The sequence below is a fragment of the Asterias amurensis genome, chromosome 5 (genome assembly GCF_032118995.1).
Source record: "Asterias amurensis chromosome 5, ASM3211899v1".
In the NCBI taxonomy this organism is placed as follows: Eukaryota; Metazoa; Echinodermata; class Asteroidea; order Forcipulatida; family Asteriidae; genus Asterias; species Asterias amurensis.
The window spans coordinates 11285256-11308879 of NC_092652.1; the positions used below are offsets into that span (position 1 = coordinate 11285256).

The 23624-nt window shown below is 39.7% G+C and overlaps 1 protein-coding gene and 1 long non-coding RNA gene across 2 annotated transcripts; both read right to left on the reverse strand.

Moving 5' to 3' along the window:
• Positions 1-1836: 1836 nt before the first annotated feature.
• LOC139937767 (uncharacterized) lies at positions 1837-15634 on the reverse strand. Its single transcript, XM_071933070.1, has 7 exons — positions 15190-15634; positions 9483-10490; positions 7911-8046; positions 6079-6243; positions 5201-5343; positions 4009-4094; positions 1837-3225 (listed from the first exon to the last, which is right to left on the reverse strand). The coding sequence occupies exons 1-7, from the start codon at positions 15311-15313 to the stop codon at positions 3004-3006; spliced, it is 1884 nt and encodes a 627-aa protein (XP_071789171.1). The 5' UTR covers positions 15314-15634; the 3' UTR covers positions 1837-3003.
• A 4200-nt stretch (positions 15635-19834) lies between these two features.
• Positions 19835-22863, reverse strand: LOC139937826 (uncharacterized). Its single transcript, XR_011786092.1, has 3 exons — positions 22678-22863; positions 21822-21912; positions 19835-21294 (listed from the first exon to the last, which is right to left on the reverse strand). It is a non-coding gene; the product is annotated as an uncharacterized lncRNA (long non-coding RNA).
• Between the last annotated feature and the right edge of the window lie 761 nt (positions 22864-23624).

Genomic DNA, 23624 nt, shown 5'->3' on the forward strand with positions numbered 1-23624 from the left:
GACAATTACCAATAGTGTCCACCGCCTTTAAACCCGAATGTAGTGTCATTCTATTGTGCTCATAGTTCAGGGGTCTAAAGTAATAGATTGGCCGCCTACTGCCCCGTCGTTTTGCTAATTGTTAGTTTAAACTTCACATCTCGCATGATTCTGAAGGAATGTTTGTGCAAGTTCAACGGGTAAAAAACTGTGACACACATATTTTGTTTTTTTGTGGATACGTCTTTTGTTGTTTCCTTTTTCTGTATATTTAAGAACCTTGCATAGACTTTGTACACATCATTCCTTGTAGAGCACAACAGTCTTTAGAATTCCCGAATAAAGACCCTTTTTGTTTTCCCTTTTCCGGTTCGTTCTCGGTCCCCATAAGGTAGTGAATAATATGAAATATCTCTTACATACCCACACACGTATGTAAATACCTGCATTGCCCCCTCTTTTGCTTTGACATAAAGGCACTGGACACTATTGGTAATTACTCAAACTATAGTTGTTAGCATAAAAACTTACTTGGTAACAAGCAATGGAGAGCTGTTGATAGCATAAAAACATTGTGAGAAACGGCTCCCTCTGAAGTAACGTAGTTTTGAGAAAGAAGTAGTTTTTCACGAGTTTAATTTCGAGACCTCGGAATTAGATTTTAAGGTCTAGATATCAAGCATCTGAAAGCACACACAATAGTTCGTGTGACAAGGTATATAGGTTTTTTTTTTCATAGTTATCTCGCAACTTCAACGACCGATTGAGCTTAAATTTTCACAGGTTTGTTGTTTTATGCATGTTGAGCACCATCAAGTGGGAAGACTGGTCTTTGAAAATTACCAATAGTGTTCAGTGGGTACGTCTCATCTGCCTTTTGGGGATGTGTAGGTTTAGGTGTCATTCAGACAGATTTAGCAAAACCATAATAACGTGTCCACCAAAATCTCAAAGTGGCTCATTGGTTTTGCACACTTTCCAACTTGGGTCATATTGGCCCTTTTTGTTATAGGACCCCGGTTGGGCTGTATACACAGTCCAAATATTCACAAGTGTGTAACTACCTGCAACCGAGGACCTAGTATTGTCCCTCTTTTGAGATCCCTCTTGCATAAAAACAAACATTGATTATTCACTTTTAAGTAACCAGTTTAATGTTAACAAAGAATGTTTACATACCAATCCATTCAGACTGGTGGCCTCAAAAGAGAACAATAGGGATCCCGAACCGTTGGAGAATGAGTACAAACAAAAGTGGGTAAAATGATGGGCCTCAATTACAGGTGTGTTTGTCCATATCACTACTACGGGGCAGTTTATAGAACAATGCTACCCCACAAGGTTGTCTGTGTTATGGGTTACATTTCACAAAGAGTTAAGATTTATAGTCTTATCTCGAGTTGGGACGAGTTGCTCGTTCTGACTTGGGAGCCTTGTGTTTTTAATAACTCTTAAGGGGTTCCATAGAGCTAGTCCTTAATTTAAAGTTTAGGACCTCCATCCTTGTGAAATCGACCCCTCGTACCTCAAAGACGATGTCTTCAGAAAAGGAAACAAGGGTATACAAGAAACAACATAATACTTTTAAAGTCGTTTGACCCCCCAGAACAATAACCAAAAACGGAAAACTGATATTGACATGGCAACAGTAATACAACAACAATAAAATCAGACAGACAATCCCAAAGCCCATTCTATGTCGACCAGGGGCCTTTCTCAAACCCCGGCTTGGGCTCCGGCTCAGGCTCCGCGTGCTGATATCCGTGCAATACGCGCTGCTCCAAAATGCAGGTTACAATGCAAGCTGCGTACACAGCACGCGGAGCCTAAGCCTGAGCCGGAGCCCAAGCCGTGGTTTGAGAAAGGCCCCAGGATTAGCAAAAGTGAGTCTAATAACTGCCACTCAAAAACTTATCAACCCAATTCTTAAAATCTTAAATGATTCTGTAATTATAATGTTAATTGTGCGTTTGAACAGCGGGTTGTACCACTGTGGCATACTTTTCCTTTTTTTTCTTGTCAATGGATGTTACAAAAATCAAGACTAATTGTACGGAGGCCCATGAAGTTTTCTGAATGCTTGACGCAAAAACCTCAACATATTCTATTTTAAAGTAAGAGAATTGTCCATAATAACACTTTAAACAAACCTAGGATTATCCAGGGTGATATAGAATCCGTGACTCATGACAGCAAAGACACTGCTGATCGATAGTTTTAAACAAGTTTTATTTGGAAAGCAGGGGTTAGACAGCGGTCGGAAAGATAACTATATAGGCTACTTGTTCACTTTGGACTTTACACATATGACTTTATCGAAAATGGTGCAACAATAAACAAGTACGGGTCATATGAGCTCTTCATTAAAATTGTCGTACTATTGTTTGTTTAACAAGCCGTTTAAAGCAACCTTTGATTTATTGAAGACAAAAATCCAAAAAGTTTGTTGATTTTTAAAATATCGCCGATAATCTGGAGCGGTTTGTCCACGCAAGAAGATTATGCCATAATGTTGGAACACACAATTGAGAAACGCATCTGACAGAAACGTTTTCCATATTAAAAAATTGTGGGTTTAAAACTATAATTGTTCCATAACTACATTATTGTGGAATTAAATTATTCTCAAAATGCTCTATACTTATTTCGAAAGTTGCTGTAAATCTTACCAAGTTAGTTTTACTGCCATAAAAGTGATTACCAACCGTGTACCTCCCCATCATACTTAAACAAAGGTCACAAAAAAACAAATACATTTCTGGATTTTGTTTTCTCAAGGGCATTACATCTGTATTGTAACAGTCCGCTGTTTATATTACAGCAGCAGCTATCGCATGTAGAAGTTAACTTTGTTTTCCCAATCTCATCCTCTACTACCCCCCAAAAAACACTTCGCTTCTTTCGTCAACCTTTAAATATCTTTTATAACACAAAACGCAAGTTAAAAGATAATGATGATATGAAGCTTCCTTTTGAATTTTGGCTTAAGCGCGTGCGTACACATTACAATGTTTAAATGCTATTTTATTCATCGACATTTGTTAACATGAAATCCACCATCTTTTTGGTTCGCAACTTCTTCGGCATCTTGAACTGGTTATAGCTGGCCGTAGAGGTCGCCATTATACACTCCTGCAGTCTGTGGAAAGATCCGGAGCGAACGACTAATACGCGAGCCTCGCATATTGTGCCGATGTGACGATAGTGCTCGTAGAACTCATGCTGTTTCCGCAGAGATTTATCGAACTGAAATGAAAAAAAAAGTTTTTAAAAACCGATTCTTTACTGATGAAAACAATATCGCTTTAATAGGGGTTGCCGTAGTTTAAAAGAAGTCCTGTCCTGTCTAGCCTGTTTCACTCCACTGCAGGAGGAAAGCCTCTTCACCAATTCTCATTTCACTCTATCCTACGCTGTATGCTGCCAAGCAATGCCCTTTTCCTAATCTTCTGTTTGGTCTCCCTCTTTTTTCTAATTCGGTTTTTTTCGCATGTCTGACTGTTATCGTGCCTCCTTGCTTTAGATTACCTGCCCATCTCCACCTCTTTGGTTTTAATAATTTCCTGCGCTCTTGATTTCTTGAATGAAGTATGTCAATATTAAAGACACTGGACACTACTGGTATTTTTGTCAAAGACTCGTCTTCTAGGTGTATCTAAACTTTATACATAAAATAACAAACCTGTAACAAATTGAGCTCCATCGGTTGTCGAAGTTGCGAGATATTAATGAAAGAAAAAAAACATAGACTTCAAATTCTGAATCTGAGGTCTTGAAATTAAATTCGTGGAAAATTATTGCTTTCTCGAAAACTATATACTTCAATGTTTTATAATGTCGACCTCTCCCCATTACTCTTAATCAAGAAAGGTTTTATGCAAACTGTTTTGTGAGTAATTACCAATAGTGTCCACTGCCTTTAAGTTCTCCCACAATGTTTAACACAAGAAAAGATATGGAAGCTGTGGGGATGGCGAGAAATATTGTATTTTCGCGTTTCTAAGTTCAACATTATCTGTAATCACTTACCAGTGACTTCTGCTCGGCAGATAAGTGGATCTTGCTCTTAGATTCTAGCTCCACAAACAGCGTGTAAAACATGTCATACTCACAATCTGAAAGCCGAAAGAAACAAGTTTTATATACTTAAATATATTGCTACTGTCACTAAAATTCGCCTCGCATTCGCGAGCTTGTATTCGCACAAACAACGGTATCGTACGATGATGTGCTAACCTGAACATCTGACCTCATATTTTGAGGCTCGTGAATAACGCCAGATAGTGGCCTCTTACATATAGGTAAACCCCAGTCCATGTTCACCTTTCAAATAGATTCATATGTAAACGACTGCAAGTGCAGCTGCCAAACGGCACCTGTGACCAATCAAAACACAGATAAAGAAAGCTATCCAATGAAATGATTGTATCCAATGAAACCACTGGCTCTGAAAAGCAAGTACATGTCTTAATATATACGGTTCAAGGCAGTGGACACTATTGGTAATTACTCAAAATAATTATTGGCATAAAACCTTCCTTTGTGACGAGTAATAAGGAGAGGTTGATGGTATAAAACATTGTGAGAAACGGCACCCTCTAAAGTGCCATAGTTTTCGAGAAAGAAGTAATTTTCCACGAATTTGATTTCGAGACCTCAGATTTAGAACTTGAGGTCTCGAAATCAACCATCTAAACGCACACAACTTCGTGTGACAAGGGTTATTTTTCATGCATTATTATCTCGCAACTTCGATGACCGATTGAGCTCAAATTTTCACAGGTTTGTTATTTCATGAATATGTATAGATACACAAACTGCGAAGGCTTTTCTTTGACAATTGCCAATAGTGTCCACTGCTTTTAAAGACAGGGCCCAGTCTAAATGATGTGCCTCCTCTGGTGAGGGTGCTTTTTGAGACTGTGACGTCATTATATGCAGGGGTTAATTAATGGGTGCGTTCGTTTAGCTTTCTTGGGTCATCCCCGGTCTGCCCTCGGTCGTTCGAATAGCTTTGACGTCATTACAGGGGCTCACCCAGGTCAGCCCCTGTTGGTGCTTGCTGAGTGGGTCACTTGGGGGCTGGCCCCAGGTAAACGACGTCACTGATCGTTCGTTTAGCTCTTGTCAGGGGTTCACCAGTGAGCACCGCGGGGTAGACTCAGGGAATTGAGCTAAACGAACCCATTACTGAAGATCAATTTTATCAATAAACACGTACCATCATCATACATAAGTGTACTCTCTGCGCATGTCCATTCAATTAGACTCGTCTCGTTCAGTCCTGCCAGTAAGTCCTGGACGGCGTTGTTAACCACCAGCACATCGATCTTTTCACTGCGTAGATTGAGTAACTCACCAGTTCTGTATTCAATGGAGTAACTTTTTAGCATGAAGGAACAACATTCAGACTCCCACCCAAACCACCAACACGACCCAACATACCTCTTGAAAGATGTGTATTTGTACTTGTATTCACTGAACGGAAATTATAATGTGAAATAAAACTCACTCAATCCAAAACACAATCAGCTATTAATGAATATATTAAATTGTCATGTAATAAAACACAAGGGAGAGCAATATATGTAGCATGTTTGAGTGGGCACATTTTAGTCGCGCAGTGACGCACTCACTCGAACGACTTGAGTGAAAGCCTAGTCATTTAAGCGTCACCATGGTTCTCTGCGCTTTACACGTGTTCGAATACAACAGGCTATTGGGACCAGTGTTCAAACGGTCGTCCACGGTTGTCAACCAGTGATCGACTAGCCGGGTTTTAGTCAAATTTATAGTCAACTCTTAGTTAACCATGGTGCACACTCTAACCTCTCACAATTGTAAGACTGCAGTATTTTTGTGCATAAATCATAGATGTACAACGTGTTTTCTAACTGGATATTCGGAGTCCATGGGTCATACTGTCTGTAGAGGGGGGCATATGCTATTCCGATGTGAGGATAAAACTTACAAGGGTTTCCACCCATTTTTGCAGGAAAATGAACAAGTTTTATTATACGGTCTACTGGCTGCAGACCGGCTGGGCAGCGAAGGTTTTTAAACAACGCTCTTGGATGATGACCCCTATTATGCACTCACCGATATCTCATGGCAATCACGGGGCACCTCTCATGGAACCCGACTATTTCAATCACGTCCCCAAGGCGGTACCGGTATAATCCCAATGTGGTGGTGAGAACGATCTCATACCGTTTGCCAACCTCGACCTCGTCCATTAAGAGCGTATCTGGATTCTCTTCGCCACTGATGAGAAAAGATTTAGTTCTTAGTTCTGCCTGAAAGGGTTATATATAACTACACAATACTCAGTGGCCAATGGTTGTTTATTATTTCTTCCGGGTTATAAAAACATCTTCTGGGCCATCTAGTGTCGTAGTCGCCATTATTAATTGCTTAGTCGAGTCACGACTACCCTTTTCAACTGCTCGACTAATTTCGCCGCCACGACTACTAAAGCAATAGTCGTGACTACCTGTTTGGTGAACCAATATTGTGTCGCTCTCGACTACTCACATTCAGAAATCAGTGACACATCCTTCTACTATTTATGAGTATCGAAGTCGCGACTATTTGCGGGCGCGACTTGTCGAGTAGTAAACTCATACTAGTCGTCAAGGCCTACAAGTCACCATACCTGCGAGGGTAGAGGTTGATATTGTGAATGAAAAAGCCTTCGGAGCGCCACAGCAGCTCGGGGCTGTATACTCCCTATAGGGAGCTGAGAAAGATTAAAGGGATGCTATTGGCTCAATGACCAGGGGACTAATGTAAGTGATACGGTTTATTGTGAAATGCGCTACATAAGAATTTGTTATTATATTTATATTATAACTGTCTATTCTCTCAACCACCCTGATCAAATTGACCTCAAACAACATTTTGTCTTTTCGGCACCAGCCTAAAGGCTGACCCCCAAAACGATCAGGCACATACTTGTTTTAATTATATTGTTTCTGTAATCTTTGATCTAAAGTCCTTTCAAGTTTAGTCAGCGCATTGTAAATACAGGGCACTATTATCACCCTATCTCCCGAATGACCTCTGATAAAACAACAGTTGTAATCGCTTATTCCTCAGTGTGCTCGGGATACACCAAGTGAGCATACTGGTCTTTGGCAATATTACCAAAGATCGTAAGATGACTAAAGCGATTTGTTTTGTGACATCATACTTTACTCTAACTACGACTGATTTGTAGCTAATACCCCGTTCACGGAAAAGTGGCCGAGAGCGTGATAAATCGCGGACCAATCGTGGGCCAAACGTGGGAGGATCTCCATGAGCGTGGTTTGGTCGGGGTGGGATCACCTATAGGGAAGATGCAAGCTCTCATCACGCTTATAAGGTCGTAGTGCTGTGTGAACAGGGTGTAAGATAAATCGTAACTCTTTGTGAAATCGGCCCCAGTACCTTTAAAGGAACACGTTGCCTTGGATCGGGCGAGTTGGTCTATAAAAGGCGTGTGAAACCGTTTGTTATGAAATGTATATGGTTAGAAAGGTGAATTAAAAGTAGAATATAATGATCCACACAAGTATTATTCAAAATTGCACGGTTTTCCTTTTACGTCGCGAACTTACACGGTCGGCCATTTATGGGAGCCAAAAATTTGACTCCCATAAATGGCCGATCGTGTTAGTCGACGAGGTAAAATGAAAACCACGCAATTTCGAGGCATATTTGTGTAGATCATTGTATTCTACCCATATGCATTTTATAACAAAAGGTCACAGAACGCTTTTCAAAGACCAACTCGACCGATCCAAGGCAACGTGTTCCTTTAAGTACATATACATATTTAACATGTTGTATAGGATCCCACACATAATTTTTTGTTTGGAGTTCATTCAAAAAATAAGTGAAGAGGTTTGCATGATTTTGTTATTATGATTAATACAATAATTGTATACCTGAGATGTTCGGGGATAAATTCAACCACCATTTGCTCAGGAAGCAGTACATACTGTGGTGGTTTCGTGTTCAGAAAATAATTCAATGCAATTATTCCTTCTGTGCTGCCATAGGCTATGGAGAAAAACCTGGTACCTTCGAAGGAAAACAAAATGAAAAATAATAATTTGTTTTATTTTTTTTGATCATTTTGACAGGTCTCGTATCTCTACATCAAACACTAAGTAATCGTGGCTTCTTTGCCGCGCATATCCATCACTCAGTGACGATCATTGCGCTTTAAAGCAATCGCACAACATCGGTAAACAGTATTGTACAAAGGCTCATACTTCGTGTTTCACAACTCATATATAAAATAACAAACCTGTGAAAATTCAGACTCAATCGGTCATCGCAGTCGGGAGAAAATAACGGGAAAACCCACTCTTGTTTCCGCGCGTTTCGCCGTGTCATGACATGTGTTTAAAATAAATCCGTTATTCTCGATATCGAGAATTGATAATTGTTTTAATGTTTTCTAAAAGGGTAAAGCATTTCATGGAATAATGTTTCAAGGGAAGCCTTTCAACATTACCTGCTGTAAAACCATGTAAGTTATATGTTATTCTGTGAACTTTAAATTTTTGTTCTGTTCAGAGAGTGTCCAATGGCTTAGATACACAGTACCTTCCTGCAGGGTATGTGGGACTATGTTTGCATTATGAGACCTTTTTCTTTTAAAAAGCACCATGTAATGGCTTACAATGTCCTGTGGCGCAATATGCAGCCAATCAAACCAATGTGTTGATAATTGGTCTGGTGCTTTTCCTGCTTCTAAACCATTCATATTTTTTGGAAAAAACATTTAGTGTTGAGTTATTTGGAGACTGCAAATTTGATACAACATACGATAACATTTGTGACCCGCTCTGTGAAAATGAGTCAGATGTTGACAATTTAAAAAAATTGAGTTGTATGCATGGCTGGAAAGACCACACCAGAAGCATTTATTTGGTATTATGTCTAAGCTTGGGTGTATCGCGTTGCTGAGTTACTCCTATTTGAAATTGGCCAGTATATCATTTTTTTGTCAAAAACGGGATACAAGTAAAGTGATGTTTTAAATTACCATTTCGCGCAAAAGGATACAAATTAGACTAAAGTATGATCACAAAATGGTTGTATTCGTAGCTTTATTGCCTAAAAGTAAGTCTGCTAAAGGTTTACCATGCAAATATCATCTTTTTGGAATTGCGCTATATAAGAGCTGGTTTAATTATTTATTTATTAACAAGTAATAACAAAAAATAAAGAGATATATATTTTCTAATATTTTCCACATTAAACTGTCCATTACACCATAAAGCATATGGGCGACATCTGACTCATGTTCACAGAGTGAGTCCACTTGTAAAGGGCGACTTTTGTTTCCGTTTTGTCGGCGACCGTGTTGCTTGTTTTGTCACAAAGAGCCACGTTGTGCATCCCGCCAGGCCACGCCCCAAACAAACTAAGTGTAAGTTGTTTGAAAATTGTTTTGGGGGGGAATTCTCGGCTTCTAGTAAAAGGTTTCATAAACAATTGAATTTTACCTTTGGCATATCTTGCTTCAATTTTTCTCAAGTAGCCAGAAATTTCGATTGCGGATATGAACTCGAGATGAGGCCAGATTCTACCCACGATGCCCACGAAGCCTTTAGCAAACTCCCTCCTCAGTTCGTCTGCTCGAGCTGGGTCTGCCGTCAAAGCTGCGTCCAGAGACCGTCGAATTCCCTCATCGAGTTGTATCTTCGGGTTGACCCTTCCTAGAGTCAGATCCTCTAAAAACATCTCATGTTCTTCTTCCAGCATCTTCAACCCTCTGTAGACTTGCGAGGCAAACGCGGCTACCAACTGGAAAATGTTCTTGTCCGTCAGGGCAAATAGCATGTGGACATAGGTGGCTTCGAAATCTGTGATAATTTGGAAGGCGCTGAATGGTGAATTCACAGTCACGTTCGTGAATCTTCTATCGTCTTCAGACGTGTAGAAGAAAGGCACAATAGGCAAACCTGTTGCCGTAAACTTCATAGCTGGTTTGCAGTAGAGTATTGCAGACTTCTGCACTGGGCTTATTTTGGTTAATCGCCTTGGAAAGGATACAAGGATAGAAACTGCACTGAGTGCCTTTGAAGGGAGAACCTTTCCCTTTCCTGTTGTGCCAGACGTTGTGCCAAACCTATGAATTTCTTCCGCAACGCAGACGTTCTTTTCCCCGTCTGCCAGCCTGGTGAAGTAATCTCGATAGTGCTCATACTTAGTGAGTGGATGCTTCTCACGGAACTCTTGAAGAGATTTGATGTCGCTGAAGCCGTGTGTCATGCCGTACTCCGTCTTCGCATCACGGGTGAGCAGCTTCTTTAGCAACATCTCCTGGTGCCTCATCGGGTTCTTCCAGATTCTCGTCATCTTGGATAAGATAAACAGAGAGGCAAGATCGACCAGCTTCATCCGAAGATACTGTTGGAGGAGAGTGGACAGGGAGTGGGTCTCTGAACATCGTAGTGTCGAGATATGTAACGCGACAATGGTGAAAATCCCACTCACTACAGCAAGAACACCTTGGAAACAAACACATTAAACAAACTAAATTACATCATCGTGACTTCATATCAAAATTCACAAATAACCCGTCCCTTTCCATGATCATAATAATGATATGATATAGTGGGCCGACGAATCTCATGCTAATTTTGATGATTCCTCTTACCTTAAAATAACCCCTGATAACTTTTTCCCACTTACATCTTCGACCAATATTAAAGTCACCTGGAAATAGAATTTGTTTTCTTTCAAACATAAGAATATATGCTTACGAACAATAAAACCATTTTTAAGTAATTGTTTGTCATGATTTATATGTTTAAAAATATATAAAGTTGTTTGGGGGCTGACTCCGCCTACCCCTTTTGTGACGTCAATCGAGGCAGACTTTACCTGCAATGCGTATAGTAAACACACGCGCAAAGTACATGTACGTCCAAGTCGTGAGTTGGTACATTTCAAAAAGTGTTTTTCTGCATTCAGCAGCAATACACCTGGTCGGCATTGCCGGAAAAAAAACCAAAAAAAATCTTTTTTTTAAACGTACAAACTCACGACTTGGTCCGTACATGTACTTTGCAAATGTGTTTACTCTACGCATTACAGGCAAAGTCTGCCTCGATTGACGTCACGAACAGCCCCCTCTCGGGTCGGGGTCTACTCTTAAATTTGTAAATAACATAAGAACTGATTTTCTAAAACCTTAGTTAACTGTTTATTCACATTCCACTTATCAAAACACATATATTAGTGACAAAAGCTTTATTTTGAAAAAATACCACTTCCAGGTGACTTTAACAATAATGGAGCACTACGGTGTCAAACCATAGTAATTTCCAGAATTTCTATTCTGTGCTTGTACTACATATGAGCCCTTTTCACACTACAGGTATTTCCCGAGAAATTCCCGGGAAATGTTAGTCAATCTGTTCACACTACAAAAAAATTCCCGGGAAATAACATTTTCCCGGGAAATAATTTACCCAGTTAAGGGGTAGGGTTAAAGGAGTTAACCCCGGGGAAAAAACGTTTTTCCCGGGAAAAGCAGCTAGTGAGAACGAAAGCGGGTCTAACTTACCCCACCTTTTGCTTCCACTGTGTTGAGACGTCATTAATCTCGAAAGGTCACAGACGTCAAAAATAGCGCGCCAAATAATTCGCGTGGTAACAATAGCCCTTTTTTGTTTTCTCCTTCTGAAAGTGTTTACGTTTAGGTACGAAAATAAAAGTAAATAACATCTGTAATTTACAAATAAATATATGAATTAAAAAAATTGACCACGTGAATGGAATACGAATAGAATAAATAGTTGGCGTGAACAAGCTTCCTTCTCGTACACACGCCATGTATGTATGGTATTTCGTATTTTTTACATGTACTTGGCCGTTGGTGGACTTGTGTTGTCCAGAGTCAGATTTGAGTTCATCGATCGACATTGCTGTCTACAACCTGACAGTAAATATTTTAGCTCAATTTGTTGCTCAATTTCTTACGATGGGTAGAAGTGACCGATGGAGTGATGATTAAATTTTGAAACTAGTTGCATTTTGGGCCGACGATGCAGTCCAAAAACAGCTAGATGGGCATAGGCCTTCAAGACACGGGAAAGTTTTCTCAAAATTGGCTGACTGCCTGCGTGGTGCTGGGTATGAACGGACCCCTGCCCATTGCAAAAAAACTGAAAACCTTGGGTAAAAAAGACTTTAGGTCGGAAGGATACTAGTTTTGTTTTTCAAGGCATAAATATTTTCTATTGCATAAGTGTCCTCTTGCAAACAATTCTTTTTAGAAGAAACATACATTTTAAAGTCGTTATGAAGCCATGAAAAAAATGTTGGCCAATATAGGGTTAAAGCCTATTCAGTTTTCTTTCTTTGCACGATGGGAAAACAGCACTGTTGATGTTGGAAGGGAAGAATGCTTCTTTTGCTTTCTACTTCTATTGTCAGATTGTGCAAAATCGACCATGCGGTATTTTTTTTTCTATAAAACCTTAGCCTTGCTCAAGGCAGTCGAATTATTCACTCCGAAAAAAGACCGCCGCTGTATAAAAACCCACCCGTATTCACTGTGCGTAAAACCCACCCGTATTCACTGTGCGTAACATCGCACGACACGATGCCCCCGTACACTATCCGCATGCGGAGGCCGTCAGGCCGACAGCCTTGTAGGATCTGTGTTGAAGCCACCGACCTCATTACTATAATAAGCGAAGAGTTCCCACGGTCAGCTCATTACCATTATGCCCGCGAAAGACGAGACATGTTTACCTCACACACCACCACCACGGACGCATGATAGGGTCCAAAGGTCGTGATAAGGGAAGTGCGTGATTGGACGTCAAAATGAATAATTCATTTGCCTCACATCCTGTGTTGTCTGATAGGTCTGACGAACGATATACATATTCATGAGCTGCATACTAGCATATCCTCGAGCCCCCCCAATTTCGTCCACTATTGGAATTTTTTCAATACAACACATTAAAACGGGAAGGTACAGATCCGACAAGGCTGTCGGCCTGACGGCCTCCGCATGCGGTTAGTGGTGTACGAGTGCGATGACTTGTGTGAACAGTATTCGTGCGATGTGACAGTGTGTATACGGGTTGGTCATTCGGTGTGATCGCACACACCATGCACAGGGTATACGGCGGGTGGGTTTACAGCTGCGTCTTTTCGGAGCGAATAATGCGACTGCCTTGAGCAAGGCTAATAAAACCTTTAATTATCTTGGCCCTAACATCATGGACATTATTAGTGTGCAATCCTTCGAAAATGCCATTCAGAAAATTTCTAGGCCTTACCCCAGGGTTGATTCCCTTAACCCTGCCCCTGAGCAGGGTGAATTATTTCCTGGGAAAACATCATTTCCCGGGAAATTCCCGGGAGTATTTTTGTAGTGTGAACAGATCAACCAAAAGTTTCCGGGAATTACCAGGGAAATAACTATAGTGTGAACAGGCAAAAATTGAGATGAACGCCAACACAAAACCTCTGGGTAAAACACGGACACAAAAGTCCATTCAATTACAGTTCTCAAAAGAAAGAAAAAAACTGTCGCAGAGTAGAAAGCTCCCTTTCGCTTTTTCTAATTGCAACTTGCTCCCACCACCAGTGGCCGCTCTTCATGGTAGACCAGATTGACCTTTGACCAATACTTCAGCAAGTGAAACCCGTCAATCGCACGACAAATTCCATCCGATTGTTATACCGCATGTCTTTAAAACACTGTCACAGCAATCGTCTTAGCTCCTGACAAGACGTCAGCGACGTCTTCCCCAAACTGCAAGACTTCTTCTCCGCCGTAATCACACAATATATTGGTATAACAACACGCAAATACACAATTTATGTGCAGCCATTTTGGGTCGCATGTGGCAAGGATTTTGCAGCCGGCCGCGTGGCATTATGGGAACGGACTTCCGTCCACAAACATTGTAACTTCCGCATTGGCTGACCTGTTTACCACATTTCCTGGGGTTTGATCGTAAGTGTGAAACGACCGTGCATATTCCTGGGAAATAGTTCTCCCGGGAGTTACCAAATTGGGATAGTGAGAACGGTTGCTGGGGTGGCGGTAGGGTTAAAAACTCCCGGGATTTTCCCGGGAGTTTATTTCCCGGGAAATGGCTAGCCTCTGTAGTGTGAAAATGGCTATGGATATCAACTCAATCAAACTCGTAGATATACAATGGACACTATTTGTAATTACTCAAAATAACTATTAACATAAAACCTTACTTGGTAACGAGTAATGGGGAGAAGTTGATAGTATAAAACATTGTGAGAAACGGCTCCATCTGAAGTGACGTAGTTTTAGAGAAAGAAGTAATTTATCACTCAAATAAAACTTCAGCCATAGTCTTTTAAAGGAACACGTTGCCTTGAATCGGTCGAGTTGGTCCTTGAAAAGCGTCCTGTAACAGTTTTTTATAAAATCGGTATGGTTAGAAAGATGTTGTAAAAGTAGAATACAATGATCTACACAAATATCCCTCGAAATTGCTTGGTTTTCTTTTTACCTCGTCCAGTAACACGATCGGCCATTTATGGGAGTCAAATTTTTGACTCCCATAAATGGCCAACCGTGTTAGTTCGCGACGTATAATAAAAAATCCGTGCAATTTTGAGTGATACTTGTGTGGTTAATTATATTCTACTTTGTAAACATCTTTCTAAACCATATGCATTTCATAACAAACGGTTTCAAACGCTTTTTATATAGACCAACTCGACCGATCCAAGGCAATGTGTTCCTTTAACATGCATCTGAATGCCAACAAGGGTGTTTTTCTTTCATTATTTTTTTTGCAATGCCCATTGTTAGATCAGTGACACATCTTATTTACTCGTCGAGACCCAACAATAAATGTGTGCCAAGTTTGATCAATACCTCAGGTTTTTTTTATTGCCACTAGAAAATATTGTGCCCAAAGTCTATGAAGTTTGGGATAAAACTAAAACAGAAATGGAAACATGATCAGAACAAAAAATAATGAAGGCTTCACCGGCAAGTGAACCATAAATGCAAAAAAAAACGACAATAAATGACCAAATGATAATCAACGAAAAAGACTTTGAACATACATTGTGAGTTTATTGCTATACTAGAGGCTATATTTGTAACTCTATGTACTGGACTGGCATATATGACTACAACGTGCGATTTTATTACACCCACATAGCGGTACCTTCCACCTACACTTGTCTCACCTGTCACAAGTTTAAACATTAATTGCTCATCGCCCAAATTCCAGGAGAAGTTGGCAGCATATGACGTGACAACTCCAGAGATACATCCCAACACTAGGCAGCGAAAATTCCATGAAACAGCCATGTTTGGAACTCCAGCGCAACAACCGAGCAGTACCACATGCAAAGTGAACGGCGCAGACCGTACCACGACAGTGGTATTCCGTTCCCGTGCCTAAACCAGCGGGTCGACCCAATGCCTTAAACAATACGCGCTGTAAAGAGTCGACCCAGTGCTTTAGCCATAAGCGGTATGACGAGTTGACCTAAAAGTGCCTTAATATTATGCACTGTGACAACTTGAACCAGTGTCTTAGCCATAAGCGCGGTGACAAGTCGACCCAGTGCCTTAAAGCGCTGTGACGAATTGACCACATAATGCACTGTCACATTTCGACCCAGTGCATTAAAGACGCTGTATCGTCATACGCACGAACGAAAATCGCTTGCCAAGCATATGACCTTTGACACAGTGCGACGATAGCTGTTACATTTACCATCCCCGGAGGGCGTAGTCTAAATATAGATACGTGCTATTGCAATGGCATGGGATTATACGCACGATACGTGCTATTAGTGATCATTCGTTTTACACGTTCAAAGCACCGTCGCACGTCCAGATCTTGCCAATGCCCAATCACAAGCTCGATACTGAAGGCTCCACCCTACTCGGACCGTTGTCTTTGTTAAACGCTATACATATTCATGTTATTCAATAGAGCAGGAGAGCTGGAGGCATGTGTGTAAGCCCCAGGAAAATTCTCTTATTGTCTGCTCCTTGTAAAGCATGCAGGTAGCGGACATTCACTCACAAGGTGATGTTAGCATTCATTGCTAAGCAAGCAGGGTGTGTAAAAAACATGCAACAATATCCTATACAGTATAATACCACTACTTGTGAGCTCAATCCAACATGTGCAAGTCCCTTTGGTTGGGCAGTTGGATCCTAACAATGTAGGTGTGCTCAACTTGTAAAGAGAAGGTCTGCTGTTCACATTCAAATAAGATTACGTTCGTCTGTGATGATATTCAGGTCGACTGTTCACATTCAAATAAGATTACGTTCATCTGTAATGATATTCAGGACTGCTGTTCACATTCAAATAAGATTACGTTCATCTGTAATGATATTCAGGACTGCTGTTCACATTCAAATAAGATAACGTTCATCTGTAATGATGTTCAGGACTGCTGTTCACATTCAAACAAGATTAGTTGGTCACTTACAAAATTATATTCCTTTTTTCTTCTCTTTTTAAACCCTACTTTGAGTGATCACTACTGGATTTTGGAGATTCAATCCAACATCTGAGTGATATGAATATGGTGTTTTTGTGTTTGCACATAATAACAGTAAGTAAGGACGCTGGAGTATCAGCTTTAACAGTTAAAAATAAATCCTTATGTTATTCGGCCACAGTGACACCCAACATACTTTACCCGGCCCCTTCTTAACATACATTTTTTTGCAAAATAGTTTAGGAGGGTACTTAAAAATAATTACAAAATGTTCCCCTTTTCGCTTTTTCCTTTGGTTAAATTTGGCTGGGCACTAGTTGACAACAGCAATTCTTAGTAAATCTTTCCTTAATAATGAATGCTAACACTACACTGTCTTGTGAGTGATTGTCTGCTACCTGCATGCTTTACAAGGAGCAGACAATAAGAGAATTTTCCTGGGGCTTACACATGCCTCCATCAGCTCTCCTGCCTCTATTGAATAACGTATACATGAATATGTATAGTGTTTAACAAAGACAACGGTCCGAGTAGGGTGGAGCCTTCAGTATCCAGCTTGTGATTGGGCATTGGCAAGATCTGGACGTGCAACGGTGCTTTGAACGTGCAAAACGAATGATCACTATTGCAATGGCATGAGTTTATACACACGATCCGCGCTATTGCAATGGCATGGGTGTATAACACACGATACGCGCTATTGCAATGGCATGGATTTATTACACCCGTCGATCGTGTTTATCTGTGTCTAGAGCTTTTCGTCGTGTTTTCATGTTTGAGTGTGCGCAACCACCGCACCGTATCCGTAGGGAAAGGACCTGCGTATGGTGGCCCCGAAGGGACATCGCATAACGCAAACGTGTGCGCACACGTATGCAATGTCGTGAAACAAATCGCGAATATATGCGCACACGTATACAATATCGTGAAACAATTCGCGAATATGTGCGCACACGTATGCAATGTCGTGAAACAATTCGCGAATATGTGCGCACACGTAAGCAATCTCGTGAACCAAATCGTGAATATGTGCGCACACGTATGCAATTTCGTGAACCAAATCGTGAATATGTGCGCACACGAGTGCGATTTGTTTTGCAATGTCGTGAATTTTTTATTATAATTTTTTTGTACTAAAGAATATGCCTGTCAGAGACTGTCACAGTTTTCAGAGACTACAATCTTTCTGAAGGTTCTATGAAGAAGGGATGGCATTCAAGGACCTTGCAACTTGTCTTGTTTTATATATACTAAGGCTACTTGTGAACTGATCAACCACAAAGACCGTGAATGCACAAAATAGATAATGGCCTGACGTTTCAACCCAGTCTAATTTCGAAGGCTAAATGCATACACTGTTAATTTTGTTTCTGAACAGACACAATAATCATAATTTGATGTTTGTTCACATACGTCACTCATACAGGTTAAACAAGTCTAGTATCAAAACAAAAATGGGCATGACAGGTTGTTTTTGAAAGAACATTTATTGTAACAATTAGGATGCCTTTTATTCCAAATTACGACTAAACAGAAAAACAGTTAAAACTTTTAACTTGCCAATAAATAGACAGAAAATGCCTTGCCTTTATGCACTGCAAAAACTGGGGTGTAAAAAATTAACACCAATGTATTTTCACTTTATTGAGACCCTAAAAATAACCCAAATTAAAGGAACACGTTGCCTTGGATCAGTCGAGTTGTTCTTTGAAAAGCGTAACCGTTTGTAATAAAAAGCATATGGTTAGAAAAATTATTCAAAAGTAGAATACAATGATCCACACAAATTTGCCTCGAAATTGCAAGGTTTTCCTTTTACTTTGCGAATTAACACGGTCGGCCATTTATGGGAGAAATTTGACGCCCACAAATGGCCGACTGTGTTAGTCGATGAGGTAAAAAGGATAACCACCCAATTTCGTGTAATACTAGTGTGGATCATTATATTCTACTTTTAAAATATCTTTCTAATCATAATGTATTTTATAACAAACGGTTACAAACACTTTTCAAAGACCAACTCGACCGATCCAAGGGAACAAATGAGTGTTATTTTCATGTTGCTAAACACCCAATGATGTAAACAATAAGTTGTTGTTTGTACATGTATCTTTGTTTGACATTGATCTTGTGTCAATTTTAACACCCAAGTATGTGCGCGTGTATCCTTGAATGTTTCGTAAAAGTAAGCTGTTTCCAAAATCAGTTGTTTTTGTTATATCAACAAACTACACCTCTAGTAACTAAATAAACCTTCCAAAGGATATTCTTAGGAACATACATATTCATTTTAATACATCCTCTTGTAACAAAATTCTTCATTTTTCAAGAGCTCCAGAACACTTTAACTCGTCAAACCAAGGTGTATTTTTCTGATCTCATATTATTATTTCCCTTTCCCAGCACATCCCAAGCCCAAACCGCAGCCCTATAGCTACATCACAGATTCGATGGAGAGGATTGCAGCTAAAAGATCATAAGTGGGCTGGGCGGGTACATGGTTATTTATCATAGCATGTCACTTTTTACTTTATCTGATGATAATCCACAACGCATTTCTTTCACCATTGCAAAAGTGCCAGCCCCATCCATAGAAAAACTAGTCTAGGAGAGACTTGATGGGATGAACAAGAAGTAAAGAAATTGGAAATCTCATTCTTTTCACTTTGAAAAACAAAACCACTTGTTTGTTTGGGTTGAAATCATACATGTTCTGTAGTGCAGCATTGCAACACTAAATTTAAAAGATGTGTAAACTATTTTAATTTGTGGGTCAGTCCATCAATGGTTTTAAAACCATTGGCGTTACATGGTTTAAAACTATTGCAGGTTAAATATTTTGTAACGTCTGTTTTATAGACACTTTTTGGTAGTTGTCAAAGACCAGTTTACTCACGTTGAGTATCTCAACATTTATATGCACAAAATAACAAACCTGTGAAAATTTGAACTCAATTGGTCATCAAAGTTGCGGTAAAATAATGGAAGAAAAAAACCCTTGTCACACCAAGTTGTGTTCTTTCATGTCTTGATTTTGAGACCTCAAATTCTAAATCTGAGGTCTCGAAGTCACATTCGTGGAAAATTACTTCTTTCTTGGAAACTAAGTTACTTCCGAGGGAGCCGTTTCTCACTATCAACAGCTCTCCATTGCTTGTTACCAAGTTTTTATGCTAACAATTATTTTGAGTAGTTTACCAATAGTGATCATCTTGAAGATTGTTCATATCAGCCAAAATCACAACTATCAGCCAAAATTAACTCCCACTTTAATTTCCTAAATACATATGTACCAAGTGGAAGGTCTCATTTCTGACTTGATCATTAAATTTAACAAGTTGAGGTAAAATGACGTGTTCTTGGATCATTTTCTTGTCTTTTGAGTATGTCCTTGTTATGAATGATACACCTTTGAATTAATGTAATTTCTTTATCCATAGTTTGTTTTTATTAATCTTATTCCTCATTTTGGCTTGACCCATATACATCGATGTGTCAATAGCATACTCAGTACTTCCACCAAATTCTGTGAAAAAAACGCAAGCATGTTACTCGGGTGGGATTCAAACCAATGACCTTTGCAATTCTAGAGCCAATTAGACTAGTTTCTATGACACTGCTCTAGAATTGCAAATAATAATAATATAATAACATGCATTTATATAGCGCTTAATACAAAGTTTCTAAGCGCTGCAAGGGTCGTGGGTTCGAATACCACCCAAGTAATTTGTCTGTGATGGGTTTTTTTCAAAGATTTTTGATAAGTTCCAAAATACAGTGGCTCACACGCATCGGTTTATATGGGTAAAACCACAATAAATATTCATAATCCCTGATGCAAATAAAACATATTCTAAATCTCATATTGTTGTTATACTTAATATTTTTGTGTGTAAAAAAAATTCACTATGTAGAAACCAGCTACATACAGCTGCTTATAACAACCCTCCTATATGTCTCGATTGCAAAAATTAATGAGCTGAGCTTATAAATTAGTGTGGAGACACTCATACTAAAATATGCAACAAATAACAAGGGGAACAGATTGTGCGAGTTTTAAAAGTAGTTTGGGTTTGAACAATGGAAAAGTAATTGGAGTGAGACTTGAACCAGCAATCTTAAGATTAGCGTACATGCACTCTAACAAAATGAGCTAGCCAGCACTATGTTGGCTGTGTCCCTATTAATCAATTTCTGATGACAAATAGGGACACCGCCAGCATGGGCTGGATAGCTCAGTTGGTAGAACACTTGTACGTTAATTCAGAGGTCATTGGTTCATGTCTCGCTGCGGTTAATTTCTCTTTGTTCAAACTCAAGCAATTAAAATATTTTAGAACATGCTGAAAAATTGCAATATTATTTGTAATTAGAGCCTTCGAGGTCTGAACCCAATATAAACACCATTTGGTGCTAGAAACCTATCCCTTATTGATAAAACAAAACACATGGGATGAATCTACGGTTTATAGCACCAAGTCGCCCATGCTGCTAAAAAAACATGCTGCCTATTATGCTGCATGCTGAAAAACTGTCATTATTGTGGATTTGCTCTGCTGCCAGCATGTCATCCCTGTAATCCATGAGCTGTGTGTGTGTGTGTGTGAGGCACCCATTTCACATTCTAGTGCAAAACTTATTCTCCTCCAGCAGCGTTATATCCCTGCGATTTCTACATCTGCACCATGGCAAAACTTCTTGAGGGGGAGCTTGGGGTTCATGGCTTGTGCTTGTTAGCTGCAGAATGCAATTGACATGCTGCAAGCTGCTGTCTCTACAGCTCTGCGGTTACATTTTCAACCTCCTTGGAAGAGCGTTGAGATATTTCTGAAACGGTAGACACACATTATTGTTATTTACATTCAGGCATATTCATCCTAGGCTGTTTGACAATGTGTTGCTCTTGGGAAAACCAGACAACTGTGATAAGTGTACGATAGCCTTACACCATGTGAAGATCAGCCCTTCCACTATCTAAACTATTTGTTGTTGTTGTTGTTTTCCAAAATTACCAGTATATCATGCCTGCACCTGCTCTAAATGTTTTATTTTATGTATTTATTTTGTATTTGTATATGCCCCTGTAAATATTTCCCTAATTTTTGGTTTGTAGTTTTATGGTTTGATTCATAGTGTTTTTATGTGTATAAATATTATTTATTATTCTCCCCCTTGCCTTGCTGTCTTTCTTCATTCAAGTTCAGTTAGTTTTCCATATATGTAAATATTGTTTTATTTTGATGAAATTCATCTATATATTTTCACAGACTGATTCAGGTACATGCAGCTCCTGTAAACCATATAGACATATTTTAACTTGTATTTGTACAAAAAATAATAAACATTCAGAATACCTTGATATTGCTTTCTCTTCTTGAATTTGTTTCGCACAGCATCAAATTTGCCTGTTCTCCCCTCGCCTTCAGTTGTTTCTGAATCCGACTCCTGAAAAAATACAGAATTTAATTATAGTGCCCTATCCGTTTGCCATAATAAATTGCTGTAAACAAATTGTTGGTTTTTTTTTTGTAACATGTTTTCAGATTTACATTTAACTTACACATTTTGGGTAGTAAAAAGCTTCTCTTAAAATGTTACTTGCTGCAAAGTATTGAGGCATTTGGTAAAACAAAGTCACGCAAAATAATCCATCTCCGTTTTAGCACGCATGTAAAAACGTAATTACCAGTTATGCTATAAATACTAGTATAACTTACTGATAACATATTTTACATGCTGTAATAATTGTTCGTCTCACCAGGGTATCAGCAAGTATAGTATTGCAAGGGTAGCTATCAGTATTTACCGTATATAAGTTTAATGTAAATCTGTAGATTATAGATATTTGTGTTTAGTGTCCTGCCCCCGATTTCACGAAGCGTTGCGACGCGTCGCAAGTGCAAGTTGCGACCGGTTACACGTCGTAAGTTGCGAACTCGTCGCAGCCGCGACGTGTCTTATAGGTCTGCGACGCATCGCAAACCATACGATGCGTCGCTACTTGCGATGAGTTTCGTGAAATCGGGGGCTGATCCTACAAGTACAATAAGTACTCAAACCGTTTGCCGTTTTCTCGAGAGAAAATGATGAAAATTCACTCGTTTTCAGAACGGTGAATAATAACGAAAGTGACAATAAACACGATTGGATCGACTTGGATAAAACTGGGGTAACAGTAACACATTAGGCTAAAATAGTGGTAACGCTTACTTTATTATTGAGATCCCTTTTATTGTTCCTCACTTCCTTCCGGTCCTTTTGTTTGTCTTGTGCCACACACACTCGCAAAGCTCGTGGGAAAGCTCCCCGTGTTTCACTGTTTTCTGGCAAGTGTTCTTGCAACAAGCACAGAGTGACGGGCTTACCATGAACAGTGTATCATCTCCGATTCCGCCATCTTTGTAATCACGACGAACTAACAGAGGGTGTAAGTCACCCTCGTAGAACAGCGTAAACAACTTTTATGAGCGAGAGGGCGCTATTGCAAAAACTGGTTTTTCTTTGACGATAGGGGGCCTTTAAACCATGGAGGTAGAAATAGCTCCATGATTAAACCCTAAGCTGGTGACGAGCTGACTCATGTTCATTTGACCATTTTCCTGACCTAATCTTCGATAAATTTTTCTGATTAAAGATTCGACCCTTATCGATAATGGTGTAAAAACTATTCATATTATTGCCATCCTGTGCATTGTACTAAGAAATATGGCTCAATATCGTAACACAAAACATTTAGAAACAGTTAACAAATTTATTGAAGCGTATATTTAAATTTGTTAAGGATGTGTTTGTTTATCATTTAATGTACCAATTCACCTGACGTCATCATCAGAATAATATTGGATGCGCCATTCTGATGGCCAATGTCACTGTACGTTTTCAGTGAAGTGTGCATTTTCGGCAACCAAACGTTTACACGTAAACCTATTGTCTTGACCACCAAAATCGTGAGTGTGGTGCAGTCGCCTCGTGTGACGTGCGTGTCAATACATTGGGTGCGTTCGTTTAGCTTCCCTGGGTCGACCTCGGTGTGTGACGGATTTTTTTTCTCACGACGAACGTGTTCAGATAATTACCCACGTTCGTCCTGGAAGAAAAAACCGCCACACACCGGAGTCGACCCAGGGAAGCTAAACGAACGCACCCTTTGTTTTTCC

What these genes read in the sequence shown, in the direction of transcription:
- LOC139937767 (XM_071933070.1), bottom strand. Translation starts at nt 15,313, where the DNA reads ATGGCTGTTTCATGGAATTTTCGCTGCCTAGTGTTGGGATGTATCTCT. An exon ending in TGAAGCAAGATATGCCAAAG is followed by an intron (nt 8,047 to 9,482) that starts GTAAAATTCAAT and finishes TTTCCTTCGAAG; the next exon opens with GTACCAGGTTTTTCTCCATA. An exon ending in TACACTTATGTATGATGATG is followed by an intron (nt 4,095 to 5,200) that starts GTACGTGTTTAT and finishes TTCGGCTTTCAG; the next exon opens with ATTGTGAGTATGACATGTTT.